This window comes from Rhipicephalus sanguineus, chromosome 1 (assembly GCF_013339695.2).
Source record: "Rhipicephalus sanguineus isolate Rsan-2018 chromosome 1, BIME_Rsan_1.4, whole genome shotgun sequence".
In the NCBI taxonomy this organism is placed as follows: domain Eukaryota; kingdom Metazoa; phylum Arthropoda; class Arachnida; order Ixodida; family Ixodidae; genus Rhipicephalus; species Rhipicephalus sanguineus.
The window spans coordinates 239915193-239938585 of record NC_051176.1 but is presented as its reverse complement, the minus strand read 5'-3'; the positions used below and the strand labels follow the sequence as shown (position 1 = coordinate 239938585).

Sequence of the window (23393 nt, the reverse complement as noted above, 5' to 3'; positions counted from 1 at the left end):
CTCGCAACAGCGATATTACAAAGCCGGTGATTGCTCTGTAGGTGCTTGTATTTGGTAGTGCGATGCGGAACATGAAACACTGCGTAAATTTCGTAGCATTAAATACGCCGCTGGTGCTCCAGTGGCGCAATTTGTGTTCCGGGTTTTTCTCGTTTCGAAGTTCGTAAAGCGAGCATTCGGGAGTATGACTGGTAGAATGCCAACACGCTCCACCGCATGTTTTTTACGGCGGCGTTGCTTTCAATTGTTCGGCGACAACTCTGCACTAGTGACATAGGTGCCTTACTTCGTTAATAATTAGTTAATCGCTTACTTCATCAATGACTGTACCATAGAATTTCCTACGTTTAAGGGAACTCATATTGTGTTGATTTATAAACGGCTCTTCACTTCTCATGAATTATTTCGTAAGAATAGTTTAGTTCTCCCGGGAACTTTCCTATAGGTCTTGCATTCACCGCACTGTGGTTCGATATGTTGTACTGCACCTCGCTGTCAATACTATTCTGGATATAAAGATTAAAATATGATTAAAAGGTGGCGCTGTTTGGGTGCATTCGAATGTTATTCGCACTGCTGTCCCTGCAGGTACTGGTTCGGAACGTGAGCGGTCCAGAGCCACGCTTTCGCGTTGGCCAGCTGTGGCCAGGCACCGAATTTGAGGCCCGCGTTTTCGCTGCCAACTCCAAGGGACGCAGTAGGCCTTTCCGTCTGAACGCCTGCACTCTGCCACCGGCTGAAGCTCTGCTTGACAAAGGTACGTATTTGGCGAATGTCTGTTTGTGAAACACCATGCATGCCTTTCGCACTCACGTGTGTTCCGATTTCGCGGTCACGCCGCGAATGCTGTAAGCCCCTATGGCACCTTGTCCTTAATGTAGTGCGTTAAGAACACATTGATTTCTTAATTTGGTCCGTGCGTGATGTAGACGCATACCGTCTGTAGCTGATTTCTTTAAAACACAAGCTTAATATCTCATTTTTATGTACAAGGGTGGACAAATGCTGTATAAGGTTCATTTTCGCTCAATTTCTAGTCATCATCCGTACGTGGCTGTCTGATACCGGTGACAGAAATGGCGAACCCCTCATGGAGAGTGAAAAGAAATAGCAATCGAACGGAGTCGTCATCTTACCTGGCCCTGACGTACGTGATGATTTCATTCCAGAAGTGCTTTTGAATTTCGTAATTCGGCCTTTATAGATCATGATTTCTTTTGTCTATGAAGCGAGTGATCTTCAACCATTACGCAAAATCCCCAAGGAGCTGACTAGTATGTATCGCTATATAATGATCCACGATGCTTCTCACTGGCTCCCCTAAGTGACCAAAGCATGTGACAGCACAAGCTGCCCCCCTCGAGCGAAAGACGCAGCAAATTTGGCCTTGTATTACAGCACGTTTGAAGTAGGTCTTTAGGCGTCAAGAGCCAGTAATTTGCAGTTTAATGGGGATGCGTTTGCAAGACAGAAAGGCACACAGACACATCAGCGGGAGCACTGTCTCTGTACCCTCCTCTGTCCGCGTCATAAGGACGTATCCCGCGTAGGTATGCAAGTACAACTCGCCCAAGAAACAGCACTTTTATGCGCACTTTCGCAATAGCCATCTGAAAGTTCAGTATCCAGAGCGATAAGATTGGACTATTTGATGTGGACTACGACGCTGTTGTAAAGTATAGACGTTTGCCGCAAGCCAGCGGCAACATGGTGAAGAAAGTCGCGCGTGCGTTATAACGTCAAGTCCAAGCTACGATTTGCGACCAGTATGAGTCAGCCACTGTTCATATTTATGGCTTGCTAGCAAAATGTGAGGTCTTGGTGTTGCACCGGTAGTGACGGTGACCTTTAAAAGTGCAAATGAACGGACAGTTTCTTTCTTTTTATTTGCTTGAAGTGGCAGATAGAGGCTGCCGCTCTTCCGCTAACCTTCTTTGCCAAGTGACTTATGTTGCGCGACGGCCGCAACACGACCCTATGTCACCTCGCCTAAAGGTGGACTGCGTGGGGAGAAAAGCCGTCGCCATACTGCATGGCACAGCGTAATCATCGAAACCAGTGAAAACGAAATATAAAGCAAAAAAGAAGAACGCCATGATATTTCGTGCGGTTGCCTTTTATAGTTGTCCTCAAACGATTTTGCCATATATTCGAGCATATTCTTAAAGGGCGAGCGCACTTCACTTACAAGGCCTGCCCTTGCTATTCGCGCCGCGGCTGCGCACCAAAATATAGGAGTCTTCCCATTGCTTTCAGCGGCAGTGCCGTTCCACTTCGCTCTTTCTTTTTTTTTTTTCTGCAAGAAAAATCAGTCCTCTCATACTTAAGCCGATCGATCAAAGTTTTAAAATATTTATGCATGTTTCCACAGCCAATCATTCAGGCAAATACCAGCTTTTTCTACTGAGCTACTGGTTTCTTGTGTTCGCGAACTTATAGGCCTATACTTCGTGGATGCAGCCTACTCACGCTCCGTAAAAGCTTTGCTCACTGTTCACATGCTTTCAGCTAAATAAGTCAGTGTCATGCGTGGAGGCCATCAGTGCGTGGATGTTTGTAAAGCACTGAGAGCCGGAGAACAGGTTGCAGGAGGCCCGTCTATTATACATGGTCTCCATCTATGCTCTTAAAGAGGGACTAACTGGTTCGAAGCCTGCCCTGGTAGTTTAGCGTACCGACGAATCTGGGTCCGCTAAAACAATCCAAAAAAGATGATTTCTCCGGCGAAAGAAACGGGGCTTTTGCTTAATTCCGGCATTTATCCCTGCAACGGTCGTCCACGTGCCCTCTTGAATTCGTAAGTTTTCGCTTCCGTGCCAAGCTTGCCCGCTTCCGCGCAGTTGTGTATTTAAACTTGCATTGCCGGTAAAGCACTGGCAAAAGAACGTGGTGGCTGAAGGGATTTATCTGCATGCTAGACAACTCAGAGCGCATTCGTCTTGCGAAGAATTACCGCAACTTGTATATCTCGAGCTTTATCTCGCGCAAAACTTTTCGCCCGCGACACACGTATGGTCGAAGTCATCGGCATAAAAGCAAAGCCTGCGCACACGAATGGTAAATACATAAAAACCTTCTGTCTTAGCACATTTCTCCCACGGTTCGGCAACGCTGCAATTGGATTGCGATTAAGACTTATGTGAACATTGAGGAAAATGTCCTTTCACCGTATGTGCTTGCCGAACTCAATCGTGTGCAGGCTTATTCGAGGAGTCTTGTAATACATAATGCGAACTCCCATGAGATGTCAATCACAATCAAAGCGGGGTTAGCACGTTTTTCTTACTCAGTTTTGCTTATGGTTACGACGATGTAAAGCGACATCTGTGAAATATGTGATAACTTACCTCCGCCGCACTGCAGCTATGGCGCTGTCCTGGAGAATACGAGGTCATGATTTTTTTTATTCCTGGCGGCGGTGGCTGTATTTTGACGATGCGAGATTGCAAAAGCTGTTGTGGTTTATGTTCAAGTAAAGAATGCCGTGGCTCACATCATGCTGTCTATTTAAAGTAGAACGTCCAGAAACTGCTGTAAAGAAAGTCATCAGACTTACATTATTTTTTCCTTCAATGTAACGAAGTGCATGGCTGGTGCAGCAATTTAAAAAAGAGCAAGTAAAAGTATAAAGTGTCTATTCACATTATCGGACTCTATCGGACATTATCGGATTTGTATAATGTCTTGTGGGTGCAATTTCAGTTCTCACACGAAAAATTTAACTTTTTATACGTGAACGCGGGCGGGATAACAACTGGTCGCAGCCTCAAATCCGGTTGTCATTAAGTCAGGTTTTCAGGATCAAATATATCTGTAAAACTGTGCCGAACTGCGATGTTCATGGGCACCCTCAGTGTCGCACTGACAGCTGCTGCCGCGCAGATTGGCCTTATTAACTGTGCGGTCTTCGTAGTTCATGATGCATCGGAAACGTGGTGACGAAGTTTCTATCAGTCACGACATCGAGTGGTCTCTTCTTGATGATCACGACGAGTGCGCTTCTGTTGGCGCAAGTGGCCAAAACGAAAGTTCGTCGCGCAATTAGGACTGTACGTGCTCCGCGGACAAGGCACGGGTGGTGTCCAAATGGTGCCGAAGACCTGGCACCTCTAATGTACTGAAACCCTCCTGTGTACCCACTCTCACGTACACACGCATGCAGACGAACATGCGCTGCTCACGTATACGAGCCTACAGTCGTCATCGAAGGCTTATGGATCGAGGAATTCGAGACAACCTTGAATTCCCGAACAGGTCACGACCGTAGACAGTAAGGCGGTACAACATTGTGCATTTCGCACGCACTAAGACGCATGCAGGCTGGAAGCTCGAATAGAATGCACAGCGTTCTCAGGACAGAAAAAATAGCTTCTTACCAGATCCAGCGGTACAAGTTTTGACAACGACTGTACTAGCGAAAACGCCGACGCGAGAAAGGCTAAAGCAACTGGAACGCCTCGTTCGGCTTCAGTTTTTACCTTGACTGTGATTCAGGCGGCCAAACATGCATATGGGATTAGACAATAACTATAAAAACCGGCTACACAGTGTTTGTACATCGTACGGCGATGTAATTACACCTAACAGGTGCTTATCAAGTAGCAACGAAAATGTTCCCAAACAGCATTTCTTTTTGCGTCTTAGTCCCGCCAGCTTTTTAGAGGATCGGTTGTAATTCCTTTTTCTGAATGTACTGAAGGACACATACCAAAGTTGCTTGTTCTTGAGTAATGCAATGGCTTTGTCTCAGCGCATCTGTTGTTCGTTTGTGTGAAATAGCATGTGTGGACAGGCCGCGCTGGACTTTGGAGCAATTACTTGTACCTGTGTTTCTCCCATTATTTTGTTCAAACGTTATGCGTAGGAGATGATTTCAAATCTTTTTCTCTGAAATAATGAGCTTAGGGGCACTTACGAGCTGCGCGCGCACGCTCGCGGCCCTTCAATTACCGCAGTGCGTCGGAAAGTGAGGAATTCCGCGCTTGCTTCGCTGTTTCGAAAACGATCGTTAAATTAAATGACGCTTCTTTCTCGTTCCTGCGCATTAAATTTCTGTCGAGGCGTTACAGGATCTCGTTTGTTTCGCTCGTCAGCAAAATTAGAAAAAAAGAAAAGCTGTACGACGACCAGATGTGGTATGTGGGTGGGGGGAAAACGGTGAAGGGGCCTTGAAAAATAAGGTAGACAAAATTGAATAAAGCGATGACAAAGTTGAGGGCACGAAGAGAGGGAGCAAGAAAAAAAAAGTGCTGCTTCGTTTTTTTTTATGTGTTTCGTATTTTTCTGCATTGCGAATGACGAGACTGTTGGTGGCGAAACGTCAGACCCCCACCGTTCACGACGGGCCTCGGGTTCGGCTGCTTGAGTTTCAGTTACTGGCCCCGATCCGGTGCGTAGTCCATATACGCGGGTGTCGGAGAGGGTTGGCTGGTTTGGTCCAATGCCAACGTCTCCGCCGCGGGGTCGTGGCGGCGTAGCTGTGCGGCCGACTGAGCGGCGCAAACGATCGGCCTTCCACCGACGTGACCGCAGTACGATCGCATAAGCGTCCGGAGACACGTAGTCGGCTGCGGCGCTAAAAAGCGAACAGACGTGTTCCCGATGCGGCGCGCGGCTGCGCCCAGTATAGGCCCCGGAGCACGTGGGCCCAGCCGCGCGGCTCGCGCTCGGCCGTGGAAACGACGCGCACGGGTCGCGGCCGGCGCGCCGGCGGTGTTTCATCATCCGGAACACGGGCGCGCACCAGACCAGGGCTTATCGTGTTCCCTGCCTTCGCTGCTGCTTCGGTTCCACGGAGCGAAGGGAGGCGGGCGTGGGGTGCGGGGGACGCGACGGACGGAAAACTTGGGCACTGGCTTTCAAGATGCTCCTATAAGTGGCCCAGCAATTTACCGGGTCGGTTGAGTTAAAAAGGACTTTCCTCCGGGAGAGTCTGTCGTGCTTACATTCGTTCAAGCTCTTTTATTTAAAATGCGCGTGCAGGTGTGTGAGAGGCCTGTATCATAGCGTAATTAGTTCAATAACTTCCTACTCTAACAATTAATAAAGACGGAAACGGGCGGCCTTGACACATCGGACAGCCCAAGTGGAGGTGGCACATCCCGGTATTTCGGATGGTAGAGAGCCTTGCTGGAGCCAGCATGACCTGCTAGGCGAGAGAAGTTAGTAATGTAAGAATTGCTGGGGTTTTACGTGCCAAACCCACGGCTTGATTATGAGTCACACCGAAAGGGGAGAGTTCACGTGCATTCTGATCAACTAGGTTTTTTTTTTAAAGGGCCCCTAAACCACTCCGAGTTCAAAGACCAGGGAATGGTATTTTTTTTCTCGCCTTCACGGCCCTTTCTACAGGCGCTATCCCCTATCTCTTCAGAAAACACGTAGACAATATCAGCACTAAGCATTGAGCCTTCCATGATTTCGCGCTTTCCGTCTACACGCTGTTGTCTCAGCTTGCGCACTCGAAAACACACTAAAGAAAGTGAAATCAGTAGATCAAGCACGATAGTCAAGCGAGACAAGGCAGAACGGGCGTGCGACTGCATGGCAAAGCATGGTAGGAGACTATTAACAAGTGACATCCCTCGCATATGAACCGACCGAGAGGTTGCACCCTAATGACGTCACATGAATCACCCTGCTGGCGTCACGAAGTGCGCCAGAAAGTCGGCTAACGCCCGGAGAGAATAACACGTTCGTTCTTTGTATTTCCGGAGGTAGTTTAAGGGCCCTTCAACGTGCACTTAAAATCGAGTGCACGGTGTTTTTGCATTTCTCGCCCATCGAAATGCGGCCGCCGTGGCCTGAAATGAAACCGTGTGCTCGTGCCTACCAGCATAACGCCATAGCCGCTAAGCCACCACTGCGGGTGACGTGCAAATGATGATCGCGTTTCAGTATAATATGTCACTGCATTCATGCACCGCTGTACTCAATAATCAAAAGCTGTTTTGATTTCCACTCGCAACTGCTATCAAATATAAAAAAGTAACTGTGCAAAAAGGAAAAAAAAAGTTGGGTCGTGTTCAGAACATGCGCTGCCCAAAAATTTTCTCAGCCATTTCAATTTCTTGGACGTCGGCTTCAAAGCATAATGTATGTGCAGCGCTGAAAGCGGCCGTTCCAATTTAATTAACTTTCTGGAACTAAAAACCTTTCTGTTGTGGCAGAAATTGTACACCAGCGAAGCACAGAACAAGCAAAAGAATGAGTTACCTCTAGTCCACCCAGTCACGCGGCAGACAAGTCTCTCGCAGGTGCGTCTAATTACTGCTTTCGTGGTCCGAGAAAGATGATATATAGGAAAACGAAGAAGACTGGAGGTACGTGTAATACTGCATATCCCGCATAGGCGCACATGAAAAAAACAGCAGCACCTGTGGAGGAAATTCCGAACTTTCGGAGTTATTTTATAATGTATACAGTCTGAAGTGCAAACACGGCGTCTCATATTTATTTCCTCGAATTGAAAATTACCTCCGTGTGTGCTCGTCACTCTTCGTTACAGCGACCTGAAGTGACTCGAACTAGGCTTAGCGCCACAGCTCTCTCCTCCCCCACCTTTATTTTATCTTAGTTTATTTTTTTGTCTCGTTCTTGTCCAGTGGGTGTACGACGAGCAGAAGGCGCACTTCGGGTTCTGTGTCCGTGGTCATTAAAATGATATTCACGGTCTGGTAAAAGTGTACGTTCTTTCTGAGACGACAGAAGGCAAAAGAAGGTAGGGGTAGCGTGGCGAACGGAGAAAAAAAAAAGGGGGGGGGGGACCAATAGCAGAGCGTTCTGGATCGCTGTTTCCGCTCAGCGTGGTCAGAAACTCATGGGAACCACCACTTCGCCCGCGAGCCGCTCGTCGCGGAGCAGCAGTTGTGTCCGCGCACTTTCGCACGAAATCTGCAATTTATTACCGGTCCATTTTTAAGGTTCGCGAGCGCGGAGAGTAGAAGGGGTGGGGGGGGAGGGGGGGGGGGGCTCGCTCCCGTGTCGGTGCTCGCGCGCACAAGTCCCCATCCCGGTCTTTAAATGGTCTTCCCTCCCTCCGTCCCTTTTTCGCATTTCCTTCTTTCTTCGCACCCTCTAAATATGTCCCGGAGAATTTTATTTCCGCAACATTTAAAGCGATAGTAAATCTCCGAAACGATCGCAGCTCGAGAACTTTCTCCTCCCTTGATAAGCAGCGATTGCCGAAAAGTCTGCGGTGGAGACGAAAATGGCCGCGAGACGACGAAAGGCCGCGCATTCTCCGTGTCCGCATCGCGTAGCCTAAGGTCATGCCTCGGGGTGACATTACTGCAGTCGCGATGCTTTCACATTCGGTGCCAGCGCACCTCCCCCTTTCCACCGTTTCTGCTCGCTCTCTCTGCACAGCCGTGGGCGGCGCGGAGGAAGGTCGGGCGAACGAACCCGGTGACAGACCGAGAGACAACGCCGTTTTCTGCACCTCGAAGAAAGGATCGTTGTTCTCTTCTCCCACCCTTCTTTTTTCTTACTTTTTGTCTTGTTTTAATTGTGTTGCCACCCTCTTGGGAATCTAAATGGGGAGGGCTTTTCGTTTCCAAGTGTCGCAATGACGCATGATATCAGCGCGCCGTGTACCCGAGTGCCTTGACATCCACTCAACGCGAAGGTATTCGGTCGTTTGTAGGACTTCGACCATTTCGCATATCGCTCGCCCCGAATGCACGCCCGAACGGCATCCGTGCGAATTCATCGTCCCTCTCTTGTTTTAATCCAGAGTCGCCTCTACGTAGCACGCGTACACGCAAAATAGATGAGGATATGATAGATATGAACGTTATTCATTAAGTACAAGAACAAGAATTTGTAGGTTAAAGGTTCAGCGTGATGAAATTAATGCGTCGCCCCGGTGCGGTTTCACGTCGTCTCGCCAAGTTTACGAACGACGACGACGAAAACGTGAGGTAAGGTATATTGCACAGTAACTTACAAGTGGACAGAATTTCAGCTACAAGTTAGGCTAACTGAAGCGCGAGTACAATAAGAATGAATAGTGAAGTTGTTTATATACACTGCAGAGATACAATTTTGTGGGTTTAGTTTTCTGATGATTATCAGCGTTTATACCAAAATAATAGATCATAAACGCTACAGCGCAGCACGTGAGTGACACTTAATTACACGCACGCATGCGCGCGCGCACACATAGAACGAGCCAGCTTACGTGCGCCAAGTTAAACCTGCAGCGTGGTTGCACCATGCGGGTGCAGGCAGTGGCACGTCTTTTGCTTTATCGACGTGTGCCGAGAGGCCCCTATAGGGGGTCAAGTCTCGAATGTCTATGGCGTTAAATGAACTCGTTCAGCAATGGAACAAGTGTGAAGAAAAAGTGAGGACGACGAAGTCACGTCATTGCGAAGGCGCGATGTGAAAGAACGGAAAATTATGCTAAACAAGGAAAGACCACCTGGCAGAATTTCGCTTAGCTGCGCTGGTCGATGCAATGGTAGAACAAACTGCGCGCGTCTCAAACTCTAAAAGCTCCTCGGCAGTCACTTCAAGGTCTTAAATGTCTTTTAATGGTGATGAGTTCAGTTTCGTTCAAGCTATATCACTGGAACTTCTCGCGAGACCTAGCCAGTATCAGCGAAGCATAGTTGCTTTAAAATCTGCATGTCCTGTTTGCTCTGGGGATTCCTCCTAGAAAAAAAAAAAAGCGAATGACTAAGTTCACTGGTCCCAAATTTGACACTCCATAAAGACAGTGTTTCTTGTCGACCGTCAGGCAGATCGGAGGAAGTGCGTAGCAACAGAAAAAAAATAAAGCAAGAGAGTAATAGTCAGGGTGATCTTAAGGCACTTTTTAGCTAAAATATTTTGCCGCCATGGAGGTACAGTAGTTACGGGGATCGGCTGTTGACCCGAAAGACGTGGGTTCGACCCCGGCCGTGGCGATCGCATCTCGATGGAAGCGAAATGCGTGAGGTCTGTGTAATTAAGTTTAAGCGCACGTTAGAAAACCCCAGGTAGCCGAATTATCTGGAGCCCTTAACTTCGGTGTGCCTCATAGTCATATGGGGATTTTGGCACGTAAAACCCCAGCATTTATTAATAGGACTCCATGCAAGGAGAGTCTTAGAAAGCAATAACACCTTTTCGTATTGCGCTCAATCTACGATTTCATAAAGCGCATGCCAGAAAACTGCCACGTTGCACGAAAGATATTGAAGTTAGTCTCACGTTCCAGACCAGTGACGCAACTGGTGGCCTTCAGCGCTTATCATCGGGCATGAGCGACGCTAATGCGTTGAAGAAGTTTGCTCTGATCAAGAGGCGTCAGACGGCCAGAGCCCACCGACGCTTTGCAATGCCGCTCTTAACGCGTCCGGCTTTCACGCGCGCCAAGAATACCGCCGCTACACGCGTCTGCACAGTTGTTGCAAATACCGACCGCTGTTTCGTCATGCTTTCTCAGCAACGTCCACTTAGCAACGAGTGTCTAGTGGCTGGTCGTCCGAGGCACAGTGCTTGCTATGTTAGCGAGCGATGTAACGCCTCTCTTGGTCCAACTCTCCCCACCTTTTCATTTGCTGTTTCGTTTCCCAAAACACTGAGAGCAAGCACCATAGACACACTCGTCTAGACGGCGCGCGTTGTCGAGAGATTTTCGATTACGCCACACCAGTACAGATCGAACGTTCGGCGCAGGTGTTATATTGCAAATTTCAGAAGTGAGAATAAACGTGAGCTCAAAGTACAGAGAAAGGAAACTCACGAGCGGACTTATTGCTCTGTTAAGCTTGTATAATGTAGCCTATAGATTAATAATTATTAATTGTGACGAAAACAGAAGCAGACGAGAGACGGCTACGAATGAAGAGCTTCGTGAGGTGCTGAATTAACACGGAGCGGTTTCTACAGTTGATCGTGCTTGCACTCTTTTACGCAGCAGGTTGCATTGTTAGAAAAGACCCTGTAGCATTTTACCGTAGTGCAGTAGGGTTTGTTGCAACACGACTCTAAAAAGACAATTCTTGGTATACTTATGATGAAAGTTTAAGCGAAATAGGGAGGAAGAAGTTTATTTGAAGGCTAACAATAGAAAAACACGGATACACTGGTCGCTAAACATCAATCCGCTTGGCACTCTGTACACAGCAGCGTGGTGTTGTCACGCTACAATAATAATAGCTTGAAACAGTCTGGCGTAATTCATGTTAAAACAAAAAAAAAGCTGAAATGCAAGATAGTTTACATGGCATCTTAACAAACACTTAGCTACAAATTGATGATTAATTGCTACGAAATTTATGTGCCCGTTGTAATTTTTTCTAGCATTTACTTCATTCTTTCTCTCTCTCTATCTCTTTCATTGAGGAGACTGCAGTTCCCAATGTCATCAGTTTACGGCACGAAGTACATCCGCATAGTCCGGTGCGAGTTGCTGGCACATCTATGAAACACGAGGTCGCCAGTGTCCCTGCGTTTGCATCTTTGCAAAAAGCTGATAAGTTCTGCTTCAACAAGAAACCTCGCAGCTATCCTTCTGAGGGTTATAAGGTTGTCCGCTGCATTTCATATTCATTGCACATGCATACGTTGTCACAGTATAACACGAGCACGCCGTAATGGCACGAGTCACCATAAAGTTAGATTATGTTGGCCATTCGCCGTATATGACGCACGAGTGATGATGTAGCGAGCTATATATAGGCGGGCGGATGAGCTGTGTGTGTCAAATCCCCATTCAAGTCGGCTTTGGTAGTAAGCGGAGAGACAGCCGCGACGGTGTAAGGGAAGATATCGCACGGTGGCTCCTGCGGGGAAATTGACTTGAGCCCAGAGCTTTCCTAATAATAGTTAAATAAAACATATCGGTAATTCGCTCTAACCGTGCAATGATGCTAAGCATGCCCCTATACATTCAAAAGTAGTCGCTCATTCATTCAAAATAATTCGAACTATTGCGAAAACGTCAAAGGTTTTCAGTGGGAACGAACGCCATACGACCTGTGGGTTTTCTCTTTCCATTATCCACGGGTGTCATCTGTAAACAGTTCGTTCGCACGATCGCAGTACATAGTTTTATTTCTGCTTTTTGAGGATTCTTTTTCGCTTCACTGAGAACACTTAACCGTAACTATACGCATGAAAACCACGATGCTATTTCCTACTTCTGTCTTCATAGCAGAATAAGTACGTTTAAGATAAGTACGAATAAGACAGACCGTCGGATCGCCCGTTATGCCGCAAAAACGTAATCTAAGAAAAGCAATAAAGTTGTCTATTTTTATTTAATACAGACTAAAAGCATACCAAAGTGTACATAACAAAAAAAAAACAAAAAAAACACTAGGAAAGCTTAAGTCAAAGGGCAATATGCGCAATGCATGACTGATCGAAACGAATATCCTTTACTAATTCATACCCTCTCACCACAAAAGACTGAATTCTTTAGAATTCCTTGGACTACAACGTCTGAAAAGAGAGAAGCTTTGGGGAGCATTCATTTTGCCTGAATATTTACGGCATCCTTAAAAGCGACGCGCACAGGCAAGGGAAGAGTGGGTAAAGAGAAACGCGAAAGAGAGAGCAAGCGACGAACGACACTACTCAAGCAACATCTATGATCAGCTGATTGAGTGATTCTTTGAACAAGTGGCGTCGCTATAACCTCTCTTGCCGATTGGTTAACTGTTGAGACTACGTCCGCGAGCACAGCGCATATTGCTCGAGTTACCGTGCGTTAGCTATAATCACTCCTAACTTTACGTCGGTTCTATAAAGAGAAGCTTTTCAATCGCTTTATTGCTCTCTAAAGGTGCACGCAAGGAGGCATGAGGAGTACATTTTTTATCTATATTTTTTACCCTTATTTCGAGAACATACGCCTTCTTTAGAGCGCGTTTTTCGTTTATTTTATTTCTTTTTTCTCTGTGAAAGATTATAGTGTCGAAGACGGTGCCGGCTGCTCATTTTCTGCTGGCCATGCAACAAACGTTATATTTTTTTAAACTTAAGTAAGCGTAATCCTAAATAAATTCCTCGCCCCATTCCAACAATGTTCAAGCAGGCGGAGTGCAATATCGATTGGATAAAAGTTAGAAGATAGCCGTGTGTATACTGCTTACTGCTTCTAAACTAAGAGAGAGAGAGAGAGAGATCAGTCGTACAGCTTGTTCATGCAATCGTAGAAATGCAAAAACTCGCATTGCATTGCGCAGCAAGCACGGTATGCGGCAAAAGCGCAAAGGTCACCAGTGTAACTATTGTCTAATTATTCCTGAAGCGTGTCAGCGGGAATCCGCGCGGCGCCGGCCCTGGCCTGCACAAAGAGCGAGCTTTATCATCGCGCGCACCCCATCCTTTGCAAAAATCTTGCAATGTATTCAGTTACCCCTAGAAGGTCTATTGAGAACAACAAATGTTCAGTATGAGCACTACGGAAAATTACTGAGTTCCTACCACAACCTTTGTAAATGGTTTCCCGTGTTAGGTAAAATTCATAAATTTTTCGTGAAATAAAATTCCTAATTGAGCGTCCTGAAACTTCACAGTTGGTTATGAGGGACACCATACAACTAGGAGGGCTCCGGAATAATTTTAACCACCTAGTCTTCTTTAACGGGCCCATAAATTTAACACGAGAGTTTTGCATTTCGTCGCCCTCGAAGATTTCAGTCCATTGACGGCGTGGTGTTGCTGCTTTCGTGTTAGACACAACAGCCAGCTCGAGATCGTGGGTTCAATTCCCCGCCACGGCCGCCACCCTTCGATGGCCCCGAAAGGCAATAACACCCGCGCACTTAGATTTAGGAGCATGTTAAAGGACCCGAGCGGGTCAAAATTAATCCGGAGTACCCCGCTATGCTGTGCCTCATAACCATATCAGGGTTTTCGCACGTAGAACCCTAGAAATTATTATTAACCACGCCACAACACCCCGAGCGGAATGCGTTCAATCACGAGTTTCGCCAGTAAAGGCTGACGCTTTATACGCGGTGGGTATTTAGAATCGTGAGAAGCACGCTGCGATAGTATGTACTTTAAAATAGTCTCGCCGACGCTAGGAGACGCATAAATTGTGATTAAAATAAGCTGATGCGCGTTCAGTATGTTTGCCTGAAAGACCGGAAGTAGCAGTTGTAATGTATAAGAGCTGGTATGTCTCACGACGATAGTGTCGTGCTTTACAATTCAACCGCGTAACTTATGGACATCACTCAGCAAGTTAAACGTTATGACACGTCCGCATGAATCAAGATGTGTTCATCCAAGAAAAAAATAAAATTTGCTACGGATTCATTAGTCACATTCAATCGAACTTGTTTCACCGACTTCGAGAAAGGGAAGCAAATTTTCCAGCGATCGCTTGTGAACACATTAAACGGGCATTACCCCAAAAGATTTTACGTTCCCTAACTCGCTGTAAGTATTGTTGATTCATTACTTGGTAGCTTAATCGTAACTTGGCATCGGAAAGTACATTCTTGCGAGGTTGTGGCACGCGTCACGTGTATGCGCATGCATGCACTCGTGTGTGCCTGCGTACGTGCCCGCCGTCAAGCGCTCGCGCAGCGAAGCGTAACCTAAGTCATTAGGGTCGCGCGCATCGGCTCACTTGGACTACAGGCTAGACTGAACGTTTCATGCAAACCAATTGCTTGGGATTCAGATATTGATCAGTTGCGAGGCTGTAGACCACGCCTCAATACGCAAGTGCCTCGTACTGTGTCCGGTCTAATCGAAGAAAGTGGTAATCCGTAGTCGCGGGCTGCGAAGTTCGTACAGCCTTCAACGGTTACTTTTAGTGGGTTTACATTTTACGAGTTTCGAAAGTTCCCATTTTGACAACGAGAGACAAGATCAGACAAAAAGAAAAAGAGGGGGGGGGGGTGCGCAAAATTGCAATGCAAAATTACAATGCTAATGTGAAACCGTGGAAAACGTGACACCGCTGTAGGTACGAGGTGTGTTCAAAAAGTATCGAACATTTTTCTTTCCCGCGTAAACCAATGAAGTGAGGGAAGTTTCCTTCGTTGGAGATATGGAGGGGATGCGCGTGCGTGAATTTTTTCCTGGCTGCAGAAAGCGTCAGTTGCTAGCAGTCAGCCCATGAGTGAGGATGTGTAATTAGTGCTTGTCAGATTCCAGTAAGTTGTAAAATGACGGAACAATATTGTCACGGGGTCGTGTCTTTGACGAAAGCGGCAGTTGGCGTGTCCAAGATGAAACTCTTTATTTGGCCGAACATGTGGCCGGGAAACGGAAATTCAAACTACAGCAAGCAATGCACGCTGTACACTGATAGCGGCGAACAGAGCGTCGGCCGTCGATAATCTGATCCACGGCTACGCGTGCCGGCATTTATACATGTGGCATGGATCATTCGAGTCTTATCGCTGGTGGCTGCGCTAGTCCCAGAACAAACTCAACTGTTCGTGTTTGTGCGATCAAGCCTATCGAAGATTCTAAAATAATCTGGAAGCTTCCCAGATATTCGGGCGCGGTTTGCGAAATGCAGTGGCTATACGTGCAACGGATCGGTTACATGGAAATACAAAAAGGAGTGCACGTGGCTATATGAGCAGCGATATTGTATCAGTTTGCCAAAAGCTTGGTGTTACCCCCGCGGAAACCACTGGAAATATTGAACAGGCCTTCGATGACGACACCATGACCACCTATCAGATAAACGAGTAGTACAACCGCTTCAGAGATGGCCGCACATCTGTGGACAGCGAACCGTATTCAGGCAGATCCTCAACAAGGAGAAACGAGAATGTCGTTGAGCAAGCGCGGGCTTTCGTCATATAGTTCCGTCTCACCAGAGTCCGAGAACTTGTGAACGAGATAGGGATCAGTGCTTTCAATTTTCCGTGGTGCTGTGCGGCGCAAACGATCGGATTTTTGGGCAGCAAAAGCTTCGCAGCTTCATCGGGATAACGCAGGCGCCCATTCTGTGCATCTGATTCAGGCTTTCTGCACCAGACACAACATTCCTGTAATTTCGGCAGACTCCATAGTCCCCAGACATGGCTTCGTGTGACGTTTGGTTGTTTGCCAAGCTGAAAATTCCGCTGAAAGAAAGCCAATTCGAGTTAAGAGAAAACATCATGTGGAACGTGCCAATTACTTTTCCAAAAAGTGTGTTTCAGAAATGTTTCAGACTACATTGAAAGGGATTAGAATAATGTGATTTCTAATCAAGAAATATATTTCTGCTGACCATAGCCTCGATACTCTCTAAACGGACCTCGTACAGTTCTCGCCATGATGAAACTTCGTATTCGTGAAGCGTAAGGTTACGCCCTCGTACAGGACGCTACGACTGCTAAAGGTCCGCACAAACCGCTAGTATCATCGCTACACTCGAAGCGCCATCAGCGGACACCAAGAACTTTCAGGCTATTGTTCGGCATTAGAAGCATGGTCTCCACCGGAGGATAGGAAAATAGTGCTCACATCACGTCAACTGTGTTACAAAACACAGTTCCTAGGAGTTGACGATCCTGCAAAGTTAGCAACATATGGAACGTTTCAATGGAAAAGGTACCGAAAGCCGCGGCGATGAGTTACAGGCTTGCTGTATAGTGAAAGAGGTACGGGCAGCATATCTCGTTTCTGTATGTATCTGCATCCTGCTAGCGGAGATTTTTTTTCCAACATGCCATTACACGGTGCACAAATTCCGAGCTATGTGCGTTCGCATTATTGCATTCTATTTGCTGCTGTTGTTCTTTTCATTTTTTTAACTGTATGCGAGCATTTCTTCGCTGCGCATACTTGCAACGCGGAATTCCGCGCGCGCTTCGCACCTCGCTCGCTGTTGAGCTTGCGCGCTCAGTGCAGTTGTTTGTAACCGCGCTGGCAAGAAAGCATGTATCGGTGTAAAACCGGCACTGAAACGTTCACGGTAACGGGCTCTTGATGACCGCGAGAAACATGCAGCGATCGCTATAGCCAGCGGTTTTAGACGAGCCTACGAGGTACGCTGACCGAGTAAGCAGGGGGGGGTTTGTTTGTTTTTCTTCTTTTTTTTTCAGTTATCTCTTTTGCAGTGATGCTACCGAGGACTTCTGATTTTGAGCAATTTTTGGAGCAGCAAAATTTCCGTTTTGGAGCACTTTGGAGCAGCAAAATTTTCATCTTGGAGCACTTTAGAGCAGATAATTTTGCGTCTGGGAGCACTTTGGAGCAGCGAATTTTACATCCTGGAGTGCAATACAGAAGCATATTGCATTAACATTCAAGCACCTGAGTATTATTATGGGGCTCTTAAGAAGGCTAGAAATATTTCGATTCATTGCGAATCTCATGGAAAAAATCATATCAGGAGCATAGGCGTGCGCACAGGGGGGGGGGGGGGCAGGAGGGGGGCGCCCCCCCCCCCTTAATTACCTAAAAGGGTGGGGCGCAAAATCTGCCCCGTACATTGACCCTTGCGATAGCAATTATATGGACACTCTCGGCGGATTTTTGCCGTCGCCGTTGCCGTAATTTTCCGTATAGTCCAAATTATTAACATCACCACGCGCATTCTAGCCGAGTGCTGGCGACGAACGCGGCTGAAGCGGAGATTAAACTAGCCGGACGTCTGTCTCCGCCGCACGGACAGCGCATGAGATAACATCTTCCCGCGTGCGGGCCTGCCGTCGATTGCTGATCAAACAGAGAGGAAACGCCCCGCCCGTCTTTCGTAAGGAGCATGAAGGGACGCCAGGGGAGCGGAAGGGGGGGGGGGGGCATCGTTCGAAGGGCGCAGTCGCTTGCGCGCGCGCTACCTCGAGGCATCAGGAGACGGCTCGTAAACTTGCTGTGCTCTCAACGCTTACTTCGCGTTTAGAGAACTCAGCGCAAGAAAACGCTTCGGTTCCTGGAGGGGCCATATTCCCTTAAACCAGCGTTTTGTTGAGTTACGCGAGATCGGATCCAAAAGAGTTAGCTGCTAGTCTTACTTCGTTTCACAATACAATATTTTGGTATCGCATTCATTGCTTCGCTCTTAAGCGAAACTGAGTTTTTTTTTAACCGTTAGCTATTGACCCCCGAAAGCGAGGGGCGGACGTGTAACATGGCGTAGCCGCTTCACTGTGGGCCGTCAGCGACGGGCCCGCTAATGACAGCTGCGCATTTGCGGCTGCTCCGACCAGGAGATATGATTTTACTAATGAGATGACATTTTTAAAAAAGCAAGCAAAAAATTCGAATTGGAACCCTAGCACATGAGCTCGAAAGGGCAGGGCCTTTTAGGGGGTATTTACCGCAGAGTGATTACAAACTCGGACGTGCTAGCGGAAGGAGTTACGAAAAAGCTGTTCTGGATGAAGATCCATGGATAAAGTATATCTGAGGAAAAGTGTCAACGCGTTTCCACCGTTCGCGTGCTCTTCCATAAACGTGAAGCAAGGAAAATTCGATATTGTCCCATATATCTACTGCGAGCGATCCCAGATTTCATTCCGCGATGTCCGGAAACAGAAGTGACAGACATTTTAGCGGCACTCATGTAGTTATTACTGAACATTGCTTTCCTTACGTGCCGTGTGACGCTTGAAACGAGCTATCAGAGGCGTTTCTGGAACAGACGACGTCCGCCGATGAATCGCCGTCGCACTTTCTCGCTACCGATAGGCCTAGACGTCACGAGCCTCTGCGGAGAGCGCGTTTTGCTGTCGAGCCGACTTGCAGAACAGTGTCGGCACCGTGCATGGCATCGTGGCTTACTCGGAACGCACGCGCGAGCGCTATTTATTCAGCGGAATAATTCTTGGTCCATGATTGCGACTTTATTGGCAGCCCCAAGATCGAGCTGCACATGTTCTGACGAGCCGGCGGTGTGATTGCCGGTAATAGAGGCCCCCAAACCCGAGACTTTGGCGCAGTTTGGCACAAATTTCGTCGATATTATCAGGATGGCGCAGTAAATACAATTTGGCGCACTTTGGCGCAGTTGGCGCAGGAGTGGAATCACTGCTTTTGCCTAGAGATGTTGGCGACGACAAACGGGCTCGCTCTTCTCGCAAGACGTTGGGCTTCCATCAAAATATACGGCAAGCTTGATGTTGTCCACGGTTTGGCTTTTTCGTGTGTGTTTTTTTAGCCCACCGTTGAAGCTTAACGGGTATAGCGTTGTGCTGCTAAACAGGAGGTCACGGGTCCGATTCCCAGTCACGGTGGCCTGCGTTTTGATGGAGGCGCAAGACAGAACAGCCTGTGTGCTTAGATTTAGGCGCTGGTTAAAGAATCCCAGGGGGTGAAAATTAATCCGGAGTCTGTCCCTGCAGTGTGCCTCATAATGATGTCGGTGTTTCGACACGTAAAAGCCTAGAATTTAATTTTTTTTTTTTACACTGAGTTCATTCACATCGAGACCGTGCATGCCTTTCATAATACACCGACGTTTTTAGGCTGATGCGATGTTGTGCAAAAGTAACAAAAAAAAATGCTGGCAACTACCGGAAATGTAGACTAGGCTGTGCAAAAGGTAATAACTAATAACGCTACGCAAGGCGATGAAAACAAGAGGTACAATAAATGTAGACTATCTGTCTGCATATTAAGTTACCGCCATCAACCATGATGCCTACATAAAAAAACTGATATACGATGCAACAGTAACTTACCGACCTTACTCGGTAAGTTACTGTTGCTTACCGAGTAGTTGAGCGCCTTTTTTCAATAGCCTAATCGCTTTTGCCCGTGATGCTACTCGCAAAACTTAAAACATGCAGGATGCTTTGGATGCGATGACTCATGTTCCCTTCATTTTAGAAAGATGTTGCCTCTTGTCTTATTCTGCATACTTCGTAATTTCTTATTCTTATATGATGAAGTGTAGCAGCGCTCAGCGAAGGTGGCGTGCAGAAACCCACCCCGTGCACTGTAAAGAATAGATGCAGCACGCATACTCGCGCATAATGACACGCGATCTTGTGGAATACGTCGGGTTTCCGGCATAATCACTCAAAATTTCATCTCGACTATCCCGAATTAAGACAACAAATCCCTGCCGACTCTAGAGCGGGGTATCACTGAAGGGTATACTCTTTCTTCCCGCGTCGCTATGATTGTCACCGCTGCCGTTGACAATTGCGTCGGTGAAGAAACAACCGAGCATGTCCCCAGTCATTGTCATTATAATACTTGCTGGGGGTGACGTGCCAAAACCACGATACGGTTATGAGACACGCCGTAGTGGGTGATGCAGGTTCATTTTTAGGGTTCTTTAACGTGAACCTAAATTTAAGTACGCGGGTGTTCCTTGCATTTCGTCCCCATCGAAATGCAGCCGCCGGGACCGTAAATCGAAACCGTGCCCTCGAGCTTATCAGCGCGACACGCTACGTGCTAATCTGCCACATCGGGTCTCAGCCACTGTCCTCGCTGCATCTATATACCGGAGGCGATCCCTGGCGACAGCGCTGGCATGCCTCAAGGACCAGCCGCTTCCTGAGCAGGCGATCTGACCGAGTGTAAGCAAGACAATAAAGCTGTGACCTTAATAACATATTCAAGAACAATTTTCTTTAATATGCCCAGGTACAATTTTTAACGGCGTTGAATTTGCGAATTTCTATTCGAAACGGCTGCGTCAAATGGTTGCGACATGAGAGAAGCGTCGCTCGCCCTTGTTCGGTTTACTGCGTTGAAATTTGGACACAGAGCACAATAATTAGAGGAGAAGGACAAGGCGAGCGCTTTGAACAACAATGTACTTACTGGACTCAGTGAAAGCCTTATTAACCTGCTCATAATGTTTGGCTGTCTGCAGCGCAACTCTTAAGAGCTGATGAGAGAGAGGAAGAGAGACGCTCTTTAATGGAAACCGAAAAGTTTTGGATGACGGAAAACCTAATATGCTAATCCAGACTGCTTTCAACTTTCAAGTAATTGGATTTTAAAAAATCCATTTATTACTTACAGCGTATGCAGGAAAAACTACAAACTTCGAAAGCTGACGGCTCGCACTAATTATACGTATATGTACCATGTTTTGTGACAGTTGCGGTATAAAAGTTTTCAATGCGTAAATTATATCTCTGTCTCTCTCTAAGTATTTGTACACGTGTTCGTACAAACGTGAATGTTTCAAGGGTCTTCTTTGACTTAGTTGAACTTAAGCGCTAAATACGGGCCCAAACTTGGAATGACAGCAAAGAAACTCGAGTAAGCGTTGAGGACCGCATAGCGTGCGATGGAAGTAAAAATGATGGGCGTAACGCTGCGAGATCGAAAGACAGCACAATGGATCAGATAGCAAACAGGGGTAGCCGATGTCCTAGTTGAAATCAAGCGAAAAAAAAAGGACCTGGGCTGGTCACGTAATGCGTCGGACTGACAAACGATGGTCAGTGTGAATGATGGAACGAATGCCAATGGATGGGAAACGCAGCCGAGGACGGCAGTGAGTTAGGTGGGCTGACGAAATTAAGAAGTCTGCCGGAAGGAAATCGAATCAGCTCGTTCAAGAGGCGGTGAGTTGAATTGGGGATCGTTAGGAGAGGCCTTCATGCTGCAGTGGGAATAGATTAAGCTGAGGATCATGAAGCGCTAATGCCAATAGGAATTTTTAGAAGAGATGTCATATGAAACACATCGGTAGATGACGATTGAACAGTCAGCTGTTGGATAGAGCTTTTGGAGCGGACGCAAATCTGAACGCTGGAATCCAACCAATACGTCTTGTCATGAATCACGGCGTAACTTATACGACGTAACGGATATACTAGGCAAATTTCTGCTACACTGTATAGTGCTGATGCTGCGCTGTTCTATTGCTACCTCAGTATGCCTATAGCAAACCTGTCTGGCAAGCAGGAGGTATCCCTGCATCTTTTAACTACCTTTGTCTACCTCCTATTCATGCAGGTTTATATTTTAATCAGAGATTAAACACAGTAGAAGTTATTTGTGTCTATATGTAATCATTGTACGTACCATAGTCTAAACTAAGCTTATCTCTCCAGAAATATCATTCAAATTTCTAACTAAAAAAAAAAGACGTACTCCACACTATGAGAAGTTGTCGGAATTGTACTCGTGTTGTCGTAAGTGTCCCTGTTGGTTCAAAAATTTACTGAGAACTGTGACGAGTACTCATGCGTGCGAAATTGCTGTCTCATTCTCTTTGCAGTTCCCACTTGGACACTCGGATTTTCGATCCTGCACTGGCTTCTTCTCGTCCTGTTTCTCATCCTGATTATTGCTGCCATAATACTGCTGGTGTGGTTCCGTCAACGAATGCAGCGCAACACTACCGAAGGTACGCGCACTGTTTCAATGCTGTCCGATTGTTGCTTCCGGCGAACGCAGTTCTGAATCTCTCGTAGTTATCTCTTTAACCTATATGATACCATAACTCCACATTGTGTAAGTTCTGCTTGTAATTTAATGATTAATGGGCGATAAAAGTAAATAGGATGTCAACGAAATTGCGGATGGGAGGTACTTACTAATGCTAAATATTTTCGCAATCATAGGAGTGGCGAGTGCTTTCAAATTCCCGAAGCAATTTACTTTTACGTCACTATTTCCAGTCAGCGAATATCCCCGGCAATTCCCTGTAATCTCTTCTAACATAGCGACTGTGTGCACTGCGTTTGAATGTAAAGAAATATTTGACACACTTTGCCTTGTTTCGCAGTCGGAAACGAATGCACCGTAACTGGTGCAGAGATGGCGAAATGTTAACGCCACGCAGGCATTAACATTTCGCCTGGGCTCGAGCTGTAGCAAAATTCGAAAGACAAAGACGTCTTTGGCTTTCGAGATTGTTTGCTAATACGTAATGCTGTTGCGATTGTAAAGCGTTGAGAACGCTGCACAGAAGCAATGAACCTGAGCAGCGCGATTTTGCGTTCGCCTCCAGTTTTCCCTTCATCGTTGGTTGTCATTGCTAACCATTGCCTTTTGATGTCGAAACGTTAAACAGTTCTCTAGATGTTGCTTGTCGCGTGCACTTTCAAACATTTGCGCAAAATGTACTCATACATTTTCGTTGAGACAGCAGACAAAATAATTTCGTGGCTTCTTTCTTTCTCTCTTTTTTTATTCTTTGAAGGGACACTAAAGAGCAAAACGATTTTTCTCGCATTAGTAAAGTGGTCTTCCACGATACCAAAAACACCACGCTTGCTGCGGGAAGACGCTTAATAAGCGACAAAACGCGCAAAAAGAAAATACAGGTGGCGACGCCACCCTGGAATTCCCGCACCATTTGCCGTGACGTCACATATTTTTGACGGCGCCTGCTTGGGCCTACGTAGTTCCTAATCGGTTAAATCGAAGTACATTGTCCTCTGAGGGGGCCAGAGACTTGACAAAACGAGTTTGTGGAAATTTCATCGAGCCAGTGGCGCCAAAATACGTTAAATGCTCTTTGAAATCTGTTACGTCATGATTTACCAAGTTCGGCGCGAAATTTAAAAATGAAA

General features: G+C 46.7%; 1 protein-coding gene across 1 annotated transcript in view; it reads left to right on the top strand.

The window, feature by feature from the left end:
• LOC119382025 (hemicentin-2) overlaps positions 1-23393 on the top strand; it is a 283040-nt gene that overhangs the window by 201364 nt on the left and 58283 nt on the right. The window contains exons 9-10 of the mRNA XM_037649767.2: positions 589-757; positions 22094-22222. Coding sequence (XP_037505695.2) covers positions 589-757; positions 22094-22222 — 298 coding nt within the window. The remainder of the gene's footprint in view (positions 1-588; positions 758-22093; positions 22223-23393) is intronic.